This window comes from Trachinotus anak, unplaced genomic scaffold (genome assembly GCF_046630095.1).
Source record: "Trachinotus anak isolate AG129_WGS33_773 ecotype Australia unplaced genomic scaffold, CSIRO_AGI_Tana_v1 ptg000008l, whole genome shotgun sequence".
In the NCBI taxonomy this organism is placed as follows: domain Eukaryota; kingdom Metazoa; phylum Chordata; class Actinopteri; order Carangiformes; family Carangidae; genus Trachinotus; species Trachinotus anak.
This window is the reverse complement of record NW_027273859.1, coordinates 18,574,926-18,593,650: the sequence shown is the minus strand read 5'-3', so window position 1 is coordinate 18,593,650 and position 18,725 is coordinate 18,574,926. Positions and strand designations below refer to the sequence as shown.

The 18,725-nt window shown below is 40.0% G+C and overlaps 2 protein-coding genes across 7 annotated transcripts in view; both read left to right on the top strand.

The window, feature by feature from the left end:
• The window catches only part of kcnip3b (Kv channel interacting protein 3b, calsenilin), a 44,234-nt gene extending 34,225 nt beyond the window's left edge, over positions 1 to 10,009 (top strand). For 2 of the 4 annotated variants that reach the window (XM_071483235.1, XM_071483236.1), the window contains 6 exons: positions 6,164 to 6,288; positions 6,410 to 6,479; positions 7,161 to 7,339; positions 7,454 to 7,558; positions 7,706 to 7,768; positions 8,766 to 10,009. In XM_071483235.1, the coding sequence (XP_071339336.1) occupies positions 6,164 to 6,288; positions 6,410 to 6,479; positions 7,161 to 7,339; positions 7,454 to 7,558; positions 7,706 to 7,768; positions 8,766 to 8,813 (590 nt within the window). In that variant the 3' untranslated portion in view covers positions 8,814 to 10,009. Of the gene's footprint in view, positions 1 to 3,103; positions 3,352 to 6,163; positions 6,289 to 6,409; positions 6,480 to 7,160; positions 7,340 to 7,453; positions 7,559 to 7,705; positions 7,769 to 8,765 lie in introns of those variants that run through there. The other 2 variants (XM_071483237.1, XM_071483234.1) reach the window with 2 other exon arrangements.
• A 2,487-nt stretch (positions 10,010 to 12,496) lies between these two features.
• The window catches only part of slc23a2 (solute carrier family 23 member 2), a 34,656-nt gene continuing 28,427 nt past the window's right edge, over positions 12,497 to 18,725 (top strand). Inside the window, exon 1 of one of the 3 annotated variants that reach the window (XM_071483231.1) lies at positions 12,497 to 12,784. The gene's annotated coding sequence lies outside the window, so the exon portion shown is untranslated. The remainder of the gene's footprint in view (positions 12,785 to 18,725) is intronic. The other 2 variants (XM_071483233.1, XM_071483232.1) reach the window with 2 other exon arrangements.

Sequence of the window (18,725 nt, the reverse complement as noted above, 5' to 3'; positions counted from 1 at the left end):
TCTTAGTGATGGAAAAGGAGTTGTTGTAATTAGGTAGAGGTAATAAAAACCATATCAGACAAATCAATATTTAAGCAGGGTATCCTTAAAATCCATCTTGTTACTGTGCACTCAGATATTCCATATTTAGCAGCAGTACATTAGATGTCCTGTATGAGTCAGCAGGGCAAAAAAGTCTGATAGTTTATTTGTTGCATTATTCATATCATTAGTACTGAAGAAATGATCCTACAGATTTTGCTCTACAAAAGAAATGCACACCTACGCACTTGTGTGTGCAGACTTGCTTTTGTTTGGCCACACATGTGTGCATGTTTAAAGTCCGGTTAAATTATCTGATCTCAGATGAAACCGTCGGCCTTTGATTGTTATTTCAGTCTGGTCCCACTGCTCTGATGTCAATATTGGGTTCAGTCCAGCTCGGCCCTATTTTGGGATGGCATCAATGCCATGAAGTAGCCTTGTCTTTAGAGATGTATGAGCCCTATTCTGAGGCTCTCTGATACCGATATCTGGTATTTTTACTCCACTTTTGATTCTAATGCAGGATATTTTAGTGAGTAATATCAATATACTGTACGGAGAGATGGGAAGGAAATGAGTTGTTTCATTTGTTCATCTGTTATTTCCATGTTTGCCAACTGGCTTTCGTATAAATTAACAGATTACTTGTAATGTATGTTTATGGGCAAGTGTTTAAGGGGGTAACAGAAACAACCATCCATCTATTTTCTGAACCTGAAGTTACAGCACTTTGAAAAGCTCTCAACAGTCATTCTGACCCAAAATTTAATAACCCCAAAATTTCACGAACAATCAACACAGGGCATAGACACAGAATCTACATGCAATACATACAATCCCACTATTCCTTCCTTAGGTTTTGAGAAAATAGCATAAAATTGTTAAACAATTCAAGGAGTAGACAATGCTCTGAATGTATTTGTAATGATGAGCAGTATCTCTTAATGTAAAGTATTAACAGCTAGTATTTCTGTCATGATCAGTCCCTGTTTGACTTCCTGGGCTTATTTCCTGTTTTATTTTGAAATTACTTTCTTACTGTGTCTGTTATGGCTTTACTTCCTGCCTTTGTTGTTTTTTTTGGGGGTTTTTTTGGTTTTTTTTAACCGTCACTTTTCCTGGTCACCTGTCTGACAGTAATCACCTGAGTTTCCCTGCCAACCTACAAACCTGTTCCTAGTTTCCTTATCAGCTCCAGACAGTGTTTATTGTCTGTTTTTGTTTCTGTACATGTACCTGTTTAGCTACCTGATTTTGGATTTTAGTTTCCTTCTTGCCTGCCTGCCTGAATTCCTGTTTGTCCACCTGTCTGCCTGTAAATCATTTTTTGGTTCATTTATTAAAGTGCCTTCACTGCATTTACCTGCCTTAATGTGTGTCGGAATTTAGGTTCTCCCCGATAACTGTAACAATTTCCTTACTCCAATCTGTCCCAAGTGGTTATTAATTAATTTCCCCTGGACACATGCTCCTTTCACTTTACAAAATCCTATCTTTTTGGCCAGCATCCAGTTTCTTACTTTATACATATCCTACTCCTGGTCACTTGTGAAATTGTCAATGTTTTGTAACATTAATCTGAAGCTACAAAGTAACTAGTAACTAAAATGATCAAATAAATGTAGTGGGGTAAAAAGAGATTATTAGTCTTTATTAGTCCTGCAGTGGGGAAATTTGCAAGACGTAGAAGTACAAAGTAGCAGAAAATGAAAATACTCAAAATAAGTAGCCTACAAGTACCTATAAATTATACTTAAGTACAGTAATTTAGTCAATGTAATTTGATTTTCATTTTTTTAACTACATCATCTGTGTCCTTCTACTGTCCAGTGCTGAAATCCAGATGAAAGAAACTCTGTGTTGATAAAAATGTTGCTATGCTCTCTCTCTCTCTCTCTGTCTCTCTCTCTCTCGCTCTCTCTGTGTCTCTTTGAGACTGGGTAAATATTTCACATGATGCATGAGAGGGTAGGACACCATATCCATGGAGCAAAGGATCTTTATTGTGAGAGTAGAGAAGGAGGAATCTTCTGCGATGACGTTAGGCTACCACTCACATTGTAAATCTCACTTTAATGTGCGTGCCTGCACAGCATCTCTTTTCCTGTTGTTTCGTTAGTCCCCACTACAGAGAAGCAGCCGCCGCTCCTCCAAGATGAGACAATGAAATGAGTTTTGAACAAGTGTCACAGGACCTGAGGGAGTGTTCGCTCACTGTTTCACATTATTACATGAGTATGAGTGTGTGACAGGAATCCAGTATGTTAATGCAGCATTAAATCTGTGTTACAGACCCCAGGAGAGTCAGGGGAACAATTAGAAAGTGGATCACAGAGCTGACTGGGGAATTGGGATTCAGGACACCTGTTGACCTTTGCCACCACCCTCTCTAGTTCCTTAAAGGCAAATAGTTTTCTGTATGTCATATTTAGCAAAAAGAATTAAAAATGTTGTTAGTGCAATCTATTCAAGGCTGCAGTGCTCGGTGCCTTGATGTGTTTACTGTCTATTGTGTGGTTGTTTGAAGGAAAATGGGAGAAATGTAGCTCACGTCTGGTTCCTCAGGAGTTCACAGGTTAATTATCAGAAACTAGGATGTGAGATGGAGGGAGGATATAGAGGAGTTCAGTCACTCAGTCGGCGCTCAGAAGACAATTGTTGGATGTCGTTTGGATCTTTGATGAGAGTTTTGTCATCCATCAGAGGAATAATAATTTACACTGGAGGAATCCCAAACCAACTGCTTTTGCCAAAAAAAGTCCTACATTTGTGATATGAGAGTATCTGAGCTTGCTTTTCATTTTCCCATGGATTAATGTGGTGGTCCAGATTTTTTTTTTACTCCATCTGTCTCTCTCTTGCTCGTTGAAGGCATTTTTACAGCAATAATCTGATTCCACTCGACCTTAAAAAAGTCAAGTGGATCAAACCCTGCTCTTAGTTGTAGAGAATATCCTGAAAGATCCAGTAGTGTAGGAGAGTGCACAGGGGAAAATAAGGCAGTCAATTAAAAAGGTAAAAGGGGAGGACTATATAGAGAAACAGAAACTCCAGGAAAATATGGTGACAGAAAAAGATGAGTGATGAGTGAGTGACGCCGTTTCGGAGACGGGAAGGAAGGACTGAAAGAAAGGTGTGTGGAAAGACCAATTATGTAGTAGAAGATAAAAGAAAAGAAAAGGACCCTGGAAGAAAAGGTAGAAGAAGAGGGGAAGATGAGTGTGAGGTGGGAGACGGAAGGACTCCAGACGGTTGGCATCGTCTGCCTGGTGATCATGTTCCTCAAACTCATGCACCTGCTGGGTCTGATCGACATCACTGAGACCGGTGAGACAACCTGGGTGAGGGGTGATGAAGAGGAGGAGGAGGAGGAGGAGGATGACATGGAGCAAGGCGACTGGAGATAATCTTTTTTTTTTTTTTAACTTTATCTTGTAGAAGTTTATGAATGCTGTTTGATCCAAGTCTGCATAGTTACAAATCATGAGGAGAGTTGAAGTAGTTGTATGATACTTACAAAGATGAGACAAGTACAAAGAATGAAAATGATAAAGTCGGTTTGTTTGTTTATCTGGGATTGATCTGATTGTGAGATCATTTCAAAGGCTATTATGGGAAAATGAATTAGACCTTGAAGAATAGGGCTGGTAATATTTGGCAATGTGTTACTGCATCTTTCACGGCATCCAAACCAATCAGTTCTCTAGAAATAACATTTACAACTAATAACAAAAGCAAAAAGGTATTGAAAGAAACATAGTTACAAACTGATTGTATTTTTCAGTGATATAATGTTAGTTAACAAGTTGCAAAAATGTTAATACTGAATTTATCACTGACAACTATTTGTTTTCCATCAAAATATGTGATTTTGCAGCACAATATCCACTTATAGTGACTGCAGCATTGTAAAAAAAATAAAATAAAATTATCGTTGTGTTTTGGCACTCACAGCACTTGTTAAGATAAGGGAAGGATCATTGTCTATCCTTTTTTTATTAGGCTCCCTTGAATTTAGTTTTGGAGGAGGCATGGGGAGTGTCTGGAATGGCTTTCACTTTCATTTACTTGCCTTGGTATCCACACATTTAGATCAGCTTCTCTATTAATCCATTTAATGTCACCACTTTTAGCCATTTGCTTTGAAAAGTGATGGTCAGATATAAGCTAAGGGGTTACTGTTAGTTCTACAAAGGCACTGTATCTCAGTTTATAAATGTTTAGACATGCAAGTCACTGATATATTTACCATTATATGTAATTTTGACAGAATATGTATAACACTCTTTGGAAGAATATATATAACACTATACTCATTAACTGTCTTCCACTCACAAACCGTGGCATTAGCTAGCTTCATAGCTAACAAATTTAGCAACAGTTAACCTGCAATGTTTTATGGCGGCTGTCAGCGCTTTACTGATAAGGGAGAAAATCACAGGGCTGTTCGTTTATCAGTTCATTCAACTGTTTTACTGGCTGTTTCACGAATGAACAAGAAATCAAGTTTGTCAGCAGGTCGTAGCGTAGCATTACACCACTCTGCTATTCTGCTGTTGACTGCTCGAGAGGCTTTTTTTTTAAGTTATACAAATGGAGAAATGAGGGCACGTGGTTTATCATCATTCAAACGATATATACTACACATGAAAATGAGCACCTCACCGTGAAGACACAGAACCACAAACGCTGAGTCCTGTAGCATCCACTGAACTGAGTGTGTTACCAACAGTGAAGTCCCACTGGTGCACAAACTATACACGAGCGAGGTTGGTAATAAAAAAGCTCAAGCACTTATCTTTGGCTTTTTATTACTGGCACTTCTTCATATTATTGGCCGTTATCTGCAATTAGCTTAAATCATCTGAAGAAATCAGCCCACTAATATATTGGTCAGCCTCTATCTGATGTATTGGAGCTTTCAGAATATTCTCAATGTTGGATCTCAGTGTTAACACGCTAACGTTTTCTGAATGTTCATTCTCATCCACCAAGAAAACGCCATCTATTGACGGAGCTACTCAGTCTGTTTAGTTAAGGTTTCTTTTTGGTCAAACTACTCTTTTCAAGGTTAAACGGAAAAAAATAATATTGTTAAGTCATTACTTATTGATTTGTGTACAATAGAACAATAGGAGACTTGCTTAAGATTATACACGTGGTCCCATTTTCTCAGTGGGAGAATTCATCTGGTGGGGAAGGTCAGAGGTCACCTCCTGCTGTCTCCCTCTCCTTAGTGCAGGACTGAACTGTCTTATTGATTTAAATGAACCCTAAATGAACAATCCTTACACACCCCACCTCCGATTCGCCCTTTGTTGGTTTTGGTTTATGTTTCACAGTATGTTTTATGTCACTTCTCTGCTGGATGTGTTAAATTCCTCTGGATCACTGAACAATCATTATTCGATCCTCTCAGTGTCTGATCTGATTTGACTTGTTATCTTTGTTTTTTTTTTCTTCCTCTTACTATCACTCTCCCACTGCTCTCCATTTACTCTTTCACTCCATCTTGGTGTCAACACCCCTCCTCCTCTTCTGTTCTCTCTGTCTAAAGATGGTGAGTATGGTAACTGTAGAAACCCAAACTTTACTTGGAGACAACTTCCCTCCTTTTTTGAATGTTTTCTTTTTCCCAGCCGTGCAGTGCTTTCTCTTAGTGTGTGTGAACTCGTAACCACTAATCCCGTGACACTTAATGGTGCATTTGTGATTTGCTATGCGAGTAATAAAAAAATGTCTTTAATTGATTTTCTCAAATTCAGATTTTCTGCAGTGGCTTTTTTTTGAAAGAACAAAACGATACTTGTTCGGTGACATTTCCACCATAAAGAAAGTACCTCCTCTTCTTTTTTACTCCCTCGTTTGCCTGCCTTTTGCTCCTCTGCAGTTTTTTGCTAAATCTCTCTCTGAAACTCACACGTTCTCCCCACCTCCTCTATAACAAATGCCTCCCTGTTGAATGTGTGATGCCCACCCCTCCCCAAATGTTGACCTGCATCCACACACTCAATGTCTGCCCCATCCTCACTCTTTTTCTCCTCATCTATCTCTCTCTACATCACCTCTCTCTCTTTCTGTCTTCCCTCTCTTCCTGTCTGTCTATCCACCCCTTTCCCTCCCTCTCTTTCTCCCACAGACAGCAGCGACAGTGATTTGGAGCTGTCGACGGTGCGTCACCAGCCGGAGGGGCTGGACCAGCTGCAGGCTCAGACCAAGTTCACCAGGAAGGAGCTTCAGTCTCTCTATCGAGGCTTTAAGAACGTACGTCTGTTCCACCAGCTGCTGAGGCGGTCTTAATTGCTTTACCACCATTATTATGCTTTATATAGACTTGAATTATTCTAATATATATATCTCCTTTTTTTCTTTCTCTCTTGAGCAGGAGTGTCCCAGTGGGCTGGTCGATGAGGAGACATTCAAGTCCATCTATTCTCAGTTCTTTCCCCAAGGAGGTTAGATGTTAAAACAATCTCTCCTCTCCTGTTCTCTCTTGTAAGAGACTATAAAAATAATTATGGGATGCATTGGCTCAGGAAAGGGGGATGTTACATTTTTTTTCTTTTTTTGTTTGAGATGGTCTATGACTCCAGATTTGTATTTTATTTCATTTTCTTGTTCGATTTACTGTAAAACAGGATTGAATCGATGCATCAAAATGTAGATTATATTATTGTCACTGATGCATTCATATGTAAGCACCATATTAATGCGCAGCTACTTTTAACTAAACTCAGTCTTTACACTTGCAAAAGCTCCAGTGTTGTAAAGGCAGTATTGAACAGATTTGTAGGGTTAGGTAGGTAGTGGACATTAAATGTACCATATGGAATTAACTTAAAATATAATGCATGTTCAGGACAGTCTGTTCTGGTGATGGGTAAAGTAAAACTATTATACTGACGTCTCCTGACCCCTGTTATGTGACAGGCGTAAAAAACTGTTCCTTGAGACAGCAGCTGAAATAAGCAAGATTTTTTATTTTTACCATAATTTTGACAGTTCTTAATTCCATTCATGAACTGCAGCGGGCCAGGTCAAATTAATAATCAATAATCAAGCTCAAGGTTAAGGTTTAGTTGAGAAGTTACAGAGTACAGTAAATCCATGACTCTGACATCTCATTTCGTCCACAGATGCAACCACCTACGCTCACTTCCTGTTCAACGCATTTGACATCGACAGAAATGGTTCAATCCGCTTCGAGGACTTTGTCATCGGGCTGTCAGTGTTGCTCCGAGGTTCAGTCACAGAGAAGCTCAACTGGGCATTTAACCTCTATGACATCAATAAGGATGGCTACATCACCAAAGAGGTACATGCTGGTTATGGGATACGCAGCTTTTCGAACTGAACAGACCTCTAGTTTGTGAAAAACAATAATTATTATTTAAACTCTTTCGCTTTGCTTCTGTCCTCTTCTCTTCAGGAAATGCTGGCGATTATGAAGTCAATCTATGACATGATGGGGAGATACACCTACCCCAGTGTGCGAGACGAAGCACCTTCCGAACATGTGGACAAGTTCTTCCAGGTTCTGAATGCACACAAATAAAAAACACACAAGTGCTACAAGACCTGTTTTCAGTTTCTGCTCAAAGGAACATTACAAAGTACCAAAGCAATGCTCTCGCTAATGTGCCCTTTCTCTCTGTTTTCTTTCTTCTTTTTCTTCCTGCAGAAAATGGACAAAAATCGAGATGGTGTAGTGACCATTGAAGAGTTCATTGAGACCTGTCAGAAGGTGACTCACAATTTTTCACCAACTCTGTCACACAAAGAGATGTACTGTCTGTCAGTACTGACAAAAACTCACAGTTACTCATCAACACAAATAGTGAACAACAAGCCACTGACCATGGTTCAGTATCAGTGACAACTGAATGTCAGTGGTTAGCCAGGCACTGACTAAGATTATCCATATTCATGTTTCACCTCTCCCTCCTGAATCATACCCACACACTTCTTCTAATTATAGGATACTTATTTTAAAATCAAATTCACCTTTAGTCCCCTTATCCTCTGCTATTTCCCCCACCATCTCTTGTTCGCATGTCCACAGTGTGGTCACACAAATACTCAGGACAAGACATTTTACTTGATGCAGTCAATCTAGTCGCACACAGGCTCATATTGTTGTCACTTCTACCATTTACTATCTGTTGTTCGTGATTTTCCAGATTTATTTTGTTTGATTAATCCCTCTTTTGAACCCATCATGGCACAATTATGTTACACAAACCAACACACACCAATAGAGTAAAAAAAGGAGGAAAAACACAAAAGCCTTTAGTTGTTGGTAGTTTTTGTGAATAGGAACCTCAATAGTCTGTTCCAAAAGCTGTAAAATGCTGCTTGACATTTACAGGCTACAGTGGTAAAGGTTTTACCTCCTGATGTAATGGATAAGTGTAGGCATAATGAGGCAAATATTTGCTGTTGCTGTGGAATTATAATGTACAAGCTGTTTGGAGACTTGTGATGGCCAGTTTTTTCTTGGCTTCATAAGAGATTGAACTATGTGGGCTCACTTATGTTGTGTTTTGTTGTCTGTAAACATCAGTGGAGTTCTGTCACTCATATGAGCTTTGTATATAATCAGTGAATATTCAGTTTGACTTTATATATGTGTTTCATTTACCTCAAACTCAAACATTGGGCAATAAATTTGCTGCAACTTTGCATCTGTTCTGAATATAACGTGTTCCAACGTGTTTCTGTCTTTTATCTTTTCTTTCTAGGATGAGAACATCATGAACTCCATGCAGCTGTTTGAGAATGTGATATAAGGATTCAAGATGCTCTCTGTCATTTTCCACCACTAGCCCACGTGCACAAAACACACAAAAATGCACCACACCCATGCACCTCACCCACGCCTCAAACTTCACACTAAAACATGACATCCTGCCATCTGGCACATAATGTAGGTACTGCATAGAAACAGGAGCTAGAAGTTTTATCTGTTTCTCACTGCACTCTTTAACCGCAACTGCTTCTGGATCAAGGACTCTTGTAGACTGAGGAAGAACTACCTAGGTAAAATTCTCAGCTATTCAGTTCAATTTTTTTGTTTTGTGTGTGTGTGTGTGTGTGTGTGTGTGTGTGTGTGTGTGTGTGTGTGTGTGTCCCCTCAACGAGGCAACACATGAGTCTCCTTGGGCTTTGATTGTCAGAGAAAAAGGATCAACAACCAACGAGGAGTGAAGAGGCTTACAATAATCCACTGAGCTGAGCACACAAGGACACTAGCTTTAACACTAATACACCTTGTTTCTCTCTCTGACACACACACCGGTTCTCTTTCATATACACTCACATACACACAGGCCTGCTTGAGAGATTTTAGAGCACTGGATGAAATGAACAAAGTGAAGCACGGGAAAAAAATTGCAGCACACACACAAAAAAAGGAAATGAACAAAAGCATGTTTGTCCTCAAATATGTGATGTGGAATTAGCTTGCACTACGATTTTATGACTATGTATTATATGCGCCTGAAATAAAGGCACTGTAGATACCTGCACCTGATACACCACTGATGGAAACCAGTGTGTATGTATATATGTATAGTGAATAGTTATATATCCTACATTGTATTGTCTCCTCTGTACTGCACCGGGTGATGGAATAGGACCAGATCTGAATATTTGTTTAAGAAATCTCTATGTTAATCAGTTAAACATCATGTTGAGTAACAGTTCTTTACAGAATTTAAATGGATTATTCAAAGATTTTTTTTTGGTTTTTTTTGGTTGGTATTTTGAAAGATTATGTTTAGCTGGTCAGATTGGAAAAGTGAGTCTGTACAGTACTGTGAAGATACAAAAGGAGTTGAAAGTGTTTTTTCTTATGTTGATTTAAGGCTTTATCTTGGTCCCTCAGTATCTACGAGCATGCTGACTCAAAGTGCTGCAGTATTATGTACAGTATGATAAGACCTTTGTGATGCTGGATGAATAAAGATGCTGTCAATAGCTGCGACCTCCCCTTTTTAATGTGTCCTTTCATTGCATTTCCCTCCACCATCCAGATGATAATGCATCAAAAGAATGTGGAGGAACCAACAGCAAGTGAACTGACAAGAGTTTTAACCAGTTGGAAAACTATGACACAACAAAAACTAAAATAAGGATGTTTTGTCAGCAAAACTGAGTTGCGAAATTTGCTTGCACTTGAGCGTTCTCAGTATTTCCATTTTATGATACTTTATACTTTTATTATTTGACAGCTGTAGTTACTTTTTAAATTACGATTTTACATTTAAAAAAACGTGATAAGCTTATAAAATACAATATAATTTATCTAGTTGGAACCCTTCATCTTATTTTAGATCTCTATGTGCTGTCAGTTGTCCCGCCAAACACTACACGTCGGGTGATTTTCACCCACACGATTCTTGTCATGTGATTTTCATTGTGTTGCTGCTGTCTGAGTTGCATGGGTCCTTGGGTAGCTTCAGGCTGCTCATTGATGTCATTAATGGTATGTTTGTTTCCCTCCTCCCATCTATGGTTTTTTCAAGAGGCATGCGTTCAGGTGATTTTCACCCGACGTTAGTGATGGTGTCACTAATTTTAACATTAGTGTTCTAGGGTTAAGGCCCAAAGAGGTGAAGTTATCCAATATTCCTCACAAAACAAAGACTAGAGAGAAAAAAATGAACATGAATTTGTGCAGTAGATTTTTTTTTCTTTCAAAACCAAATAATATCATAACTCCCCAGATTTATCTTGTGAACCTTTAGGTTGGGAGCTGCTAAACTAAACTGTATATAAAATAGATAAAAGAAGTAGCTGCACCTGGATCAGCCACAACAGTATGCTACTTATTGCATTGCTGCACAGATCATTTGAAAGCTCCTCTTCAAAGAGAGATCTCTCTGTCAAATCTATAAACATTTGCTATAAATGGTCAGTTTCCCGACATAAGTGTCCCTGACTGAAGTCCCACAGTTTATTGTTTATCACTGTTTAGGCTGATCATGGAATCCATGCAGCTCAGGATGTGATCCATCATCATTAAAGCCATCACGCGCACACACACACACACACACACACACACACACACACACATCTGTTGTCTGTCATCAACTGCCACTGCACATTTGCTATTTTCCCCAAATTTTCTATGATAACAAACTCAGTGTTTATGTATTTTTGTCGATTAGACAAAAACAGCAATTACAACTTGGGCTTCAAGAATTAATGATGATAATTTTTCACTGTTTTCTTACACTTTCCGCACTCAACAATTAGTTGATAATTAGAAAAAAAAAAAAAAAACCTTCAGGGAGCATGAAGGCTCCACATTAACTGTGGCTAATAGTTTGCATAATTACGATAAATTCCTAATTGTAGTGTAATACTGTGTGCACCACTTCAGCACAATGTAAACTGAAATGAAAAGGGCCTTAAGGTGACACTTACCTAATCTTGAGGTCCCTTCTAAAATCTGCTTTTACAGCCTTTTAGTTTTTATTGACATGATGCCTATTGTGAAATACATTCTGTTTAGCTGAATCAACACAAGTGGATTACGAACTGAAGAACTCACAGCGATGCACAGTCTGCAAGTAGCAGGGATGTCATTTTTGCTTTGTGGCTACCTTGCAGGTTTATCTGGCCGTGATCAGGTGGCCTGAGACAGAGTCGAAATAAATGCTGATGTTGCTCCTAATGGCTCAGTCAGTCACCAGGCCATTGTTTTTTTTAGGTGTTAACAGGACTTTATATATGTCAGCTTGTTATTGATTTTCCTTATCCCCAAGTGAACAAAAATGAAATAATAAAGCTTTAATGATAAAGCAATGTATTATCGGGTAATATTAGATGGATGATACTCCAAACTTCATTTCACCAAATCACTAAAGCCTTAATGTTAGCATACTCCAGCAGAGACATCACAGGATCTGACTGATTAAAACTCATTTGAGCTGAAAAGCAGAATAAAAGTGGGGATTTTCCTACACAGTACATGAGAATGTAGTTCAGTAAAAACCATTCTTGGTTGTAGTTATAGAAAAATCTCTCGAAATTCAGAACAGTACTTGAATTAGTTAGTTATCTTAGTTACTTGACCCTGTTATGCAACCTTGTCCCAACTGGGTTATGTGAGAATCACTACACGGCCCGTGTGTGGATGTGGGCAAGATAAAGGCAGTGCAGCTACACAACCATCAGATGGCAGTAAGACGGAGTTCATAGGCTTAAAGGCACAGTGGAGGGCGAGCAAACAAACCCAGTTTTCACATTTTAAGGGGCTGGTTGAACAGCGGCGAGCACAGACGCCGCTTATACAAGAAGCGCTTAGTAACTGTTACAAAAACTGTTGTGGGCGCTGTGGTCTAGCGGAGGGGGGGGGGGGGGGGCTGCGTCACCGTTAGCCCGCTCCTGATTGGCTGAGCCGCGGTTCCTAAGGCGGGGCCGTGACGTCACGGGCGGACGTGGGAAGTGCGTGATGACGAAGGTCAACCCCGTGGCTTTATGAAAGGCGAGATCCCTCCACGGACAGCGCGTCTGTCGTTGGTGTATTATACCGCGTTTGTGGCAGAGAAGGAGCCCGTCTCGGATGAATCCGCCGTGAGGACGGTCGCATCTCCCCGGTCCTTCGCGCTCCGTGTGTGGGCTTTTCCTCCGGCTTCAAACGCGGGCTGTCTTTTGCCCTCCGTCCGCTCAGCTTGAACAACACAAACCACGGGGACGAGCCAGCGGCTAGCTGAGAAGGGAAGTGGGCTCCGTCTTCTCTTTCATCAGACAGGTGAGCGCAAAACGTGCCATTTTTAATCCCGTGAGACAGACTCCACAGACATGTGGATGTTAGGACGCGGGGCATCAGGAGAGCCGTGGCCTCATGGCTTCTCCTGGTCCCCGCAGCCAGGGCTGTAGCTGGCAGCGGATAACGCGCTCAGAGATGGAAAGGTGTCTCCTCTCCGAGCTGGAGGACTTCGTGGGCCCACCGGCGTGACCGTGTGTCTGCTGATGCTCATGTGTGACCGTGAAACTCAAGGCCAAATTGAGCCGTGCTCATCCTCCCCTCTTTATCAGCCCTCTCTTTATTTAGCAAGACAAAGCAGTGCAGAAAAATACACTTCACGCAGGAACTACGACTTATCTTTTTATAGTGGAGGCCAGATACCTCAAGGTTTTTCGATTTCAGGATTTTATTGTGACTCCTAAAACACACTGTAGGAAGCCTAACCTACATTGTCCTGTATCTATTAAATGAATGAGACCCCAAAAGGTCGAGCTGGTAAGAAACTGCTGCTACCAGGCAGCACTATCTGGGACACAGGAGCTTATTTGGCCATTAGGATTTATTGGCTTCTGATAATGGGGGGGGGGGGGGGGGGTTTCCTGGAGACATGGCTGGGCAGGTGTGTGTTTGTGTATGCTTACAGTATGTGCTCTTGTGCATCTGTCCGAGGCAAACACACTTTATTAAAAAGGTGAGTTCAATTGTACAGAGGTAACCATGTCATGTTGTTGGGTAAAGGCTGCCTCCCATGGAGTTTGGCATTGGGCCCGGTCTTTGTGAGATCTAAAACGCAGCCAAATAAAGTTTGGCCAGTGTAAACAGAAGTAAATATAAGCCCCTTAAAGCAAACATTAAAAATTAATTCTTCAGATGTTAAGGCACTGTTGTTTTTATTTCATAAAACTTGGAAAAAATTGGAACAGTAAATTTGGTCCAAAGGTTTGGACTACTAAGTCAGTACCCCCCAAGAGGTTTCTGAGCAGTCAATTATTCGGAAGCCCAGCAGGATTGTACCTGACTTTTCTCGGATATTAAACTCTGAGTATGAGCCTGTGATTTCCAGTAAGAGGGTACAGGCTTCCATTGTGTAAGCACAATTGTTACATTCATTTGTCCCTCTGTTCAACTTATTAACAGGCAGCTCAAGGAGAAGCGACAGAGCACAGACAACCGTGAGACGCTTCTCATTGTTCAGCGTGTGGTTGTGCAATGTGTGTTTTTACACCTGTAACTGGTCAAAATGTTAAGTTTATACCAGTTTTGATTTTGCATGCTGGGTGTTTAGTTTTGCACCAGTCCCTGCACTTTGTACAGGACCCAGGACTGGTAAATTATATAATGTGATGTGGCACCCTGGTGCGAGGTCAAGACCAAGACTGGTGCCAGTCCCTGTCAACCAGTGGTTATTTTTAATACTCTGTCTCAGCTTGAGTTAATTCTGCTTCATGTTGTACACCAAATCAGCCAGCAATTTTTCATGAACATGAACAACTGTGAACCCCAGATTTAACCAGCTGTGGATTTGGTTTCCTCCTGAGTTGGTCTTGTACCAAGCAAATAACTAAAATCAGTTTTCTTGACAAATTGTGCCACACATATTAAAAAAAAAAAAAAAAAAAATTGACTCAGGTCTCACTAACTCTTAATGTACATGTATATAGTGTCAAATCAAACATGCCTCTAATTATAGCAAAATAATAAAGCTAAGATAAAGTAAAAAGTTAGCCATAGAAATGGAACCAAACACCAGACAGCTGAACATGTTTAGAGGGTTTCAGGTTTTGTTTGGCAAAGTTTTCCAAATAGCTCAGTAAACCTGCTGCTGTTAACTGGTCCAGCAGCAGTCAGCCTCACCTCTTCATGCAGACGCATCACTTTCTCAGAGGTGACAGATGGCAGTTCTGTTATTTGCAAACTTTCGCACAGACCGATGAGGATGACTGAGAGGTACAGTCATGTTGGGGGGGCTCACGTCCGTGTGGGGGCGCCAAAGCTTACTGCACAGGTAAATTTCCCCAACCTCCCCTGCTTCTTGCTTCCTGTCTGTCAAGAAGTCAATGATACAGTGATTTATCAACGCCTGTTACTACAACTATTATTATTATTAGTATTTTGCATGGTGGTCCATTCCCTTAATATCTTAATATCCTCTCTTCCCCTTCCTCCCCCTCCCTTCCTCTGAATCTGGTTCTGCTCAAGGTTGTTGCTTCTTAAAAGGAAGTTTTCCCTTGCCATTGTCGCAAAGTGTTTCCTGGCAGCGGTGTATCTTCACCAATGTATTGATGTATTTCTTAATTTTATAATTTTATTTCATTTATCTACACCCAAGACCTCATAATTAATGTGTTTAAATCAAGTACTTGTGGTATCAGAACTAAGAGTTTGCAATCCATCCTACCTTTGTTTTGTTTTTTGCCTCATCAGTGTTGGTGGTGCACCATTGTTTTAATATATTGACCACGATTCAAGTTGAAACATACAGTAGAATTACAGCTTACTGTTTCTGATTAACTGGGTTGCCAGTACAACTTCCCCAAACCAGGCATCCCGAAAGGTGTTGGGCACAGTTACTGACCAGGTGCTTCCTTCCGTCGCTCAGTGAGTCAGCGCATTACGTTAATCTGTAAATCAGGTTATTAAATATAATGTTCTTCTCAGTTTCTTGAAAGGTGCATAAGAACAGTTGCCCAGGAAGAAGTTTATCTGCAGTTCAGCTTGTTGTTAAACTAAGATCATCTATCATCACAGGCATTGTTTCCTCTTAATCCTTTCCTCCTAGTTACAGTAACCAGGTTTCACGTTTACGTGACAACGAAGAAATGAGCTGCACAAGTTTTACATTTCATGAGTTTCAAGTGTACATAAATTTAGTGACTGTCTGTGACAGAATGTTTAGCTGAATAATGATAACCCCTTAGTCACTGTGACTTACAGTAAAAAGGATATGGAGCAGAGGATCACTGCACAGGATGTCAGGCCAGGCTGGGCCAGGAAAAGGCACACAGAGCTGAACTGGGTCGCAGAAATGGATTCCTGGCCCTGTTTGCTGTAGGCAGCATGTGACTAAGATTACACTGTAGTGCTGGGTCATGCTGAGCCTTCCCACTGTACTGTGTTAAGGTGTCTGTGTGTGGTTGCGCAGTGGGTGGTTAACTGTTAGATTTTAGCATGTTGCTCTGAATAGTAAGTCCTGAAATAACATTCACTTCTGTTTTTTTTCTCTGCAGCCCGTTTACAGGTGTCTTACTCTTGTGCCACATTTAAAAAAATAAAGATTTAAAGTGTTTGTGGCTATATATAAGTGCCTTTTTTTTTTTTTTTTTTTTTTTAAACCTTCATGTGTTTTTGTGATGAAAGAAATAGAGGAACTTGGGGATTAAATGGCCAAAAGCGACATAGCACACCATATGATTTTTGCACAACATGGGCTGAACAACATGGTCAGAAGTTCTAACCTGTTAAACTACATTGTTCTCAATGGAAGTATCAAAGAACGAGTTGCTCTCCTCAGTGAGCATCTTTGAGATGTTAGTGATGCTTCAGGGCAAGTTTTCAGGCTCTTTGTTGAAGATAAATCCTGTGTCAAAATTACTCCAGCCTTTATTCAGCCACCCATCACACAGGAAGGTCCTTTGTGTTGGTTAATGGGTCACCTCTGGCTTGGTGTAACGAGTTTGGGAATAAATGACCATTCAATTGATTTTTTTTTTTTTTTTTTTTTTTTTTTTTTTTTTTTTTTGCATTTTAAAGATTTACTCTGAGTGGGGATGTGACCATTGGGGCCGCTTATTGATTTATTGGCGATTACAACTAATCATTTTTTGGTGCAGATCCTAGTGTTTGTGTAGTGAAGACATGTTCTTGGAGTGTTGTTAAGCTTCTGTATCTTACACACTTTCGCAGGACTCATGGAAGGAACACTTCCTTGAAATATTTTTTTTTTAATCCAAGGAGGACAGAGTCTCATAATTCAGACTTTTACTTTTGTACAAGTGAAAAATGAAATGCCCTTTTGTACCATAAAAACATAACACAAATCCCACAACTATAGCTTGTCTGTTGGATACATGTGCACACCATCTCCTGTCAGTAATTAGTTAGCATTTTTCCAACTGTCTTTTTGAGCTCATTTTCCCTGGTGTGTTTCTGCATTAAAGATGTTGGGAGACAAGTAAGTATTTATTTCCTTTGTTGCAGCGAAACATGTCGCACATGCTTGTAGAAACTACTGCAGGTTAAACTAGGCTGATGAAACACTTTCTGGGCTTACTGAGACAAACTGTAAATGGACTCGAAAAACACTCACTAACCTAGAAACATCAAGGCTTCAAACGACCCACAGTGCAACACTCTCCGTAGTGAAAGAAATTTGCATGTTGCAGCCCTAGTTTCATATTGTTTGAGACTAACAAAATGAGTTGCAGAAGTTGATGTTTTACATGTAAGAGTTTTGTCTTTCCACCTGTTTGTCATGTCAGTATAAATGTCAGCATGTAGCATTCTTCTATGAAAAGAAATGAACCAGATTTTGTGCCTCACGTGCAGACAGTTGTAAAATGTTGTAATGTTTTCTCAGGCTATTCAGTGTCTGAAAATACTGGTAGTCAGGTGATGAATGCACTGGGAGCAGCAGACTAAAGAGCATTACTAATTGACTCTACTGGAAGTGATCCATCTGAGGTCTGTGCTCTTATTAAGCCATCTCATTTTTAAAACGCTGACAACAACTACATTCTCCCTTGTTTCCAGGTCATTCCACGTCTGAAACCCCTGAATAATTGCTTTTTCTTTTCTTTTTTTAGTTTTGGATAAATAAAACATTATTTAAAAAAAAAAAATCTGCCATTAAAAAAACATTAAAATGTCTTAAAGTTGATCATGGAGCCTGACAGTGTTATCAGCTTTTTCCCACGCAGTCTTTCAGAATAAAAGTTGAGGTAAAGTGTTTCATTGCCTACAGTGAGTTTCTTAAATGAAATCACAGCAGTAGTTAGGGATGCAACCAATGAATGTTTTCATTTACTGATTCATTTCTTGATGAATAGTTTTGCCAATAAAACTTTAGAAAACTGGAAAATGCACATCACAATAGCCTCGAGCATTAGGTGACCTCATTAAATGTCTTGTTCTATCCTGTCAATGATTCAAAACCCACAGATATAGTCATATCATATAGGAGACTAAGAAAACCACCATCTTCACATTTTAGAAGGTGGGGTCAGTGAAGTGTTGGTATTTCTTCTCAAATAAAACAACCCGAGATGCTTAAATGATCATTGGTTCATTTTCTCTTAATCAACTAATTGTTTCAGCTCTTCCTCCCAGCAGCTCCACTCACTGTCCACAGACATGAATCGTGTCTCATTAATCACTCCGATTGCAATACTGTAAATTGACTGCCTACTTATTCTGTGTGTGCTGCTCACACAGTAAAGTCTATTGTTCTGTTAAAGCTGGATTAGCTTCCATTCAGACCTCGCTGGTCACCGTCAATGATGATGTTTTAAATGTACAGCAGTGTGACCTTGTTGCACATCGAAAACCTTGTTCTAGGTCTCAGTCCTTGATCTCTATCTTCCTCTGGCTCTGGTATCAGGTCTGTCTGTGAGGAGTGTCATATCTGTCCTCAGCAGAGTGTCTCCTTATCTCTCTGAGCCCTCCTATTTATTTTGTCTGTCCTGTCTCCTGTTATACCAACACACCTCACGTGAACACGCACAAGATGTCCTCCACAACGCAGGTGTTTGGGTTGTTGTGGTGATGCTGCTGCAGAGTTGGGTTTGCTTTTGAAAGTATGATAAAATAACTTTAGAGCTTAATGAACTGGTCAGCTAAATTAATCTCTATTTCGATAATGGTTATAACCTCCACCGAGGAGGTCACGTCTTTGTCAGCAGGATTACGCAGAAAGTACTGAACCTGTTTGCAGCTAATGTGATGGAGG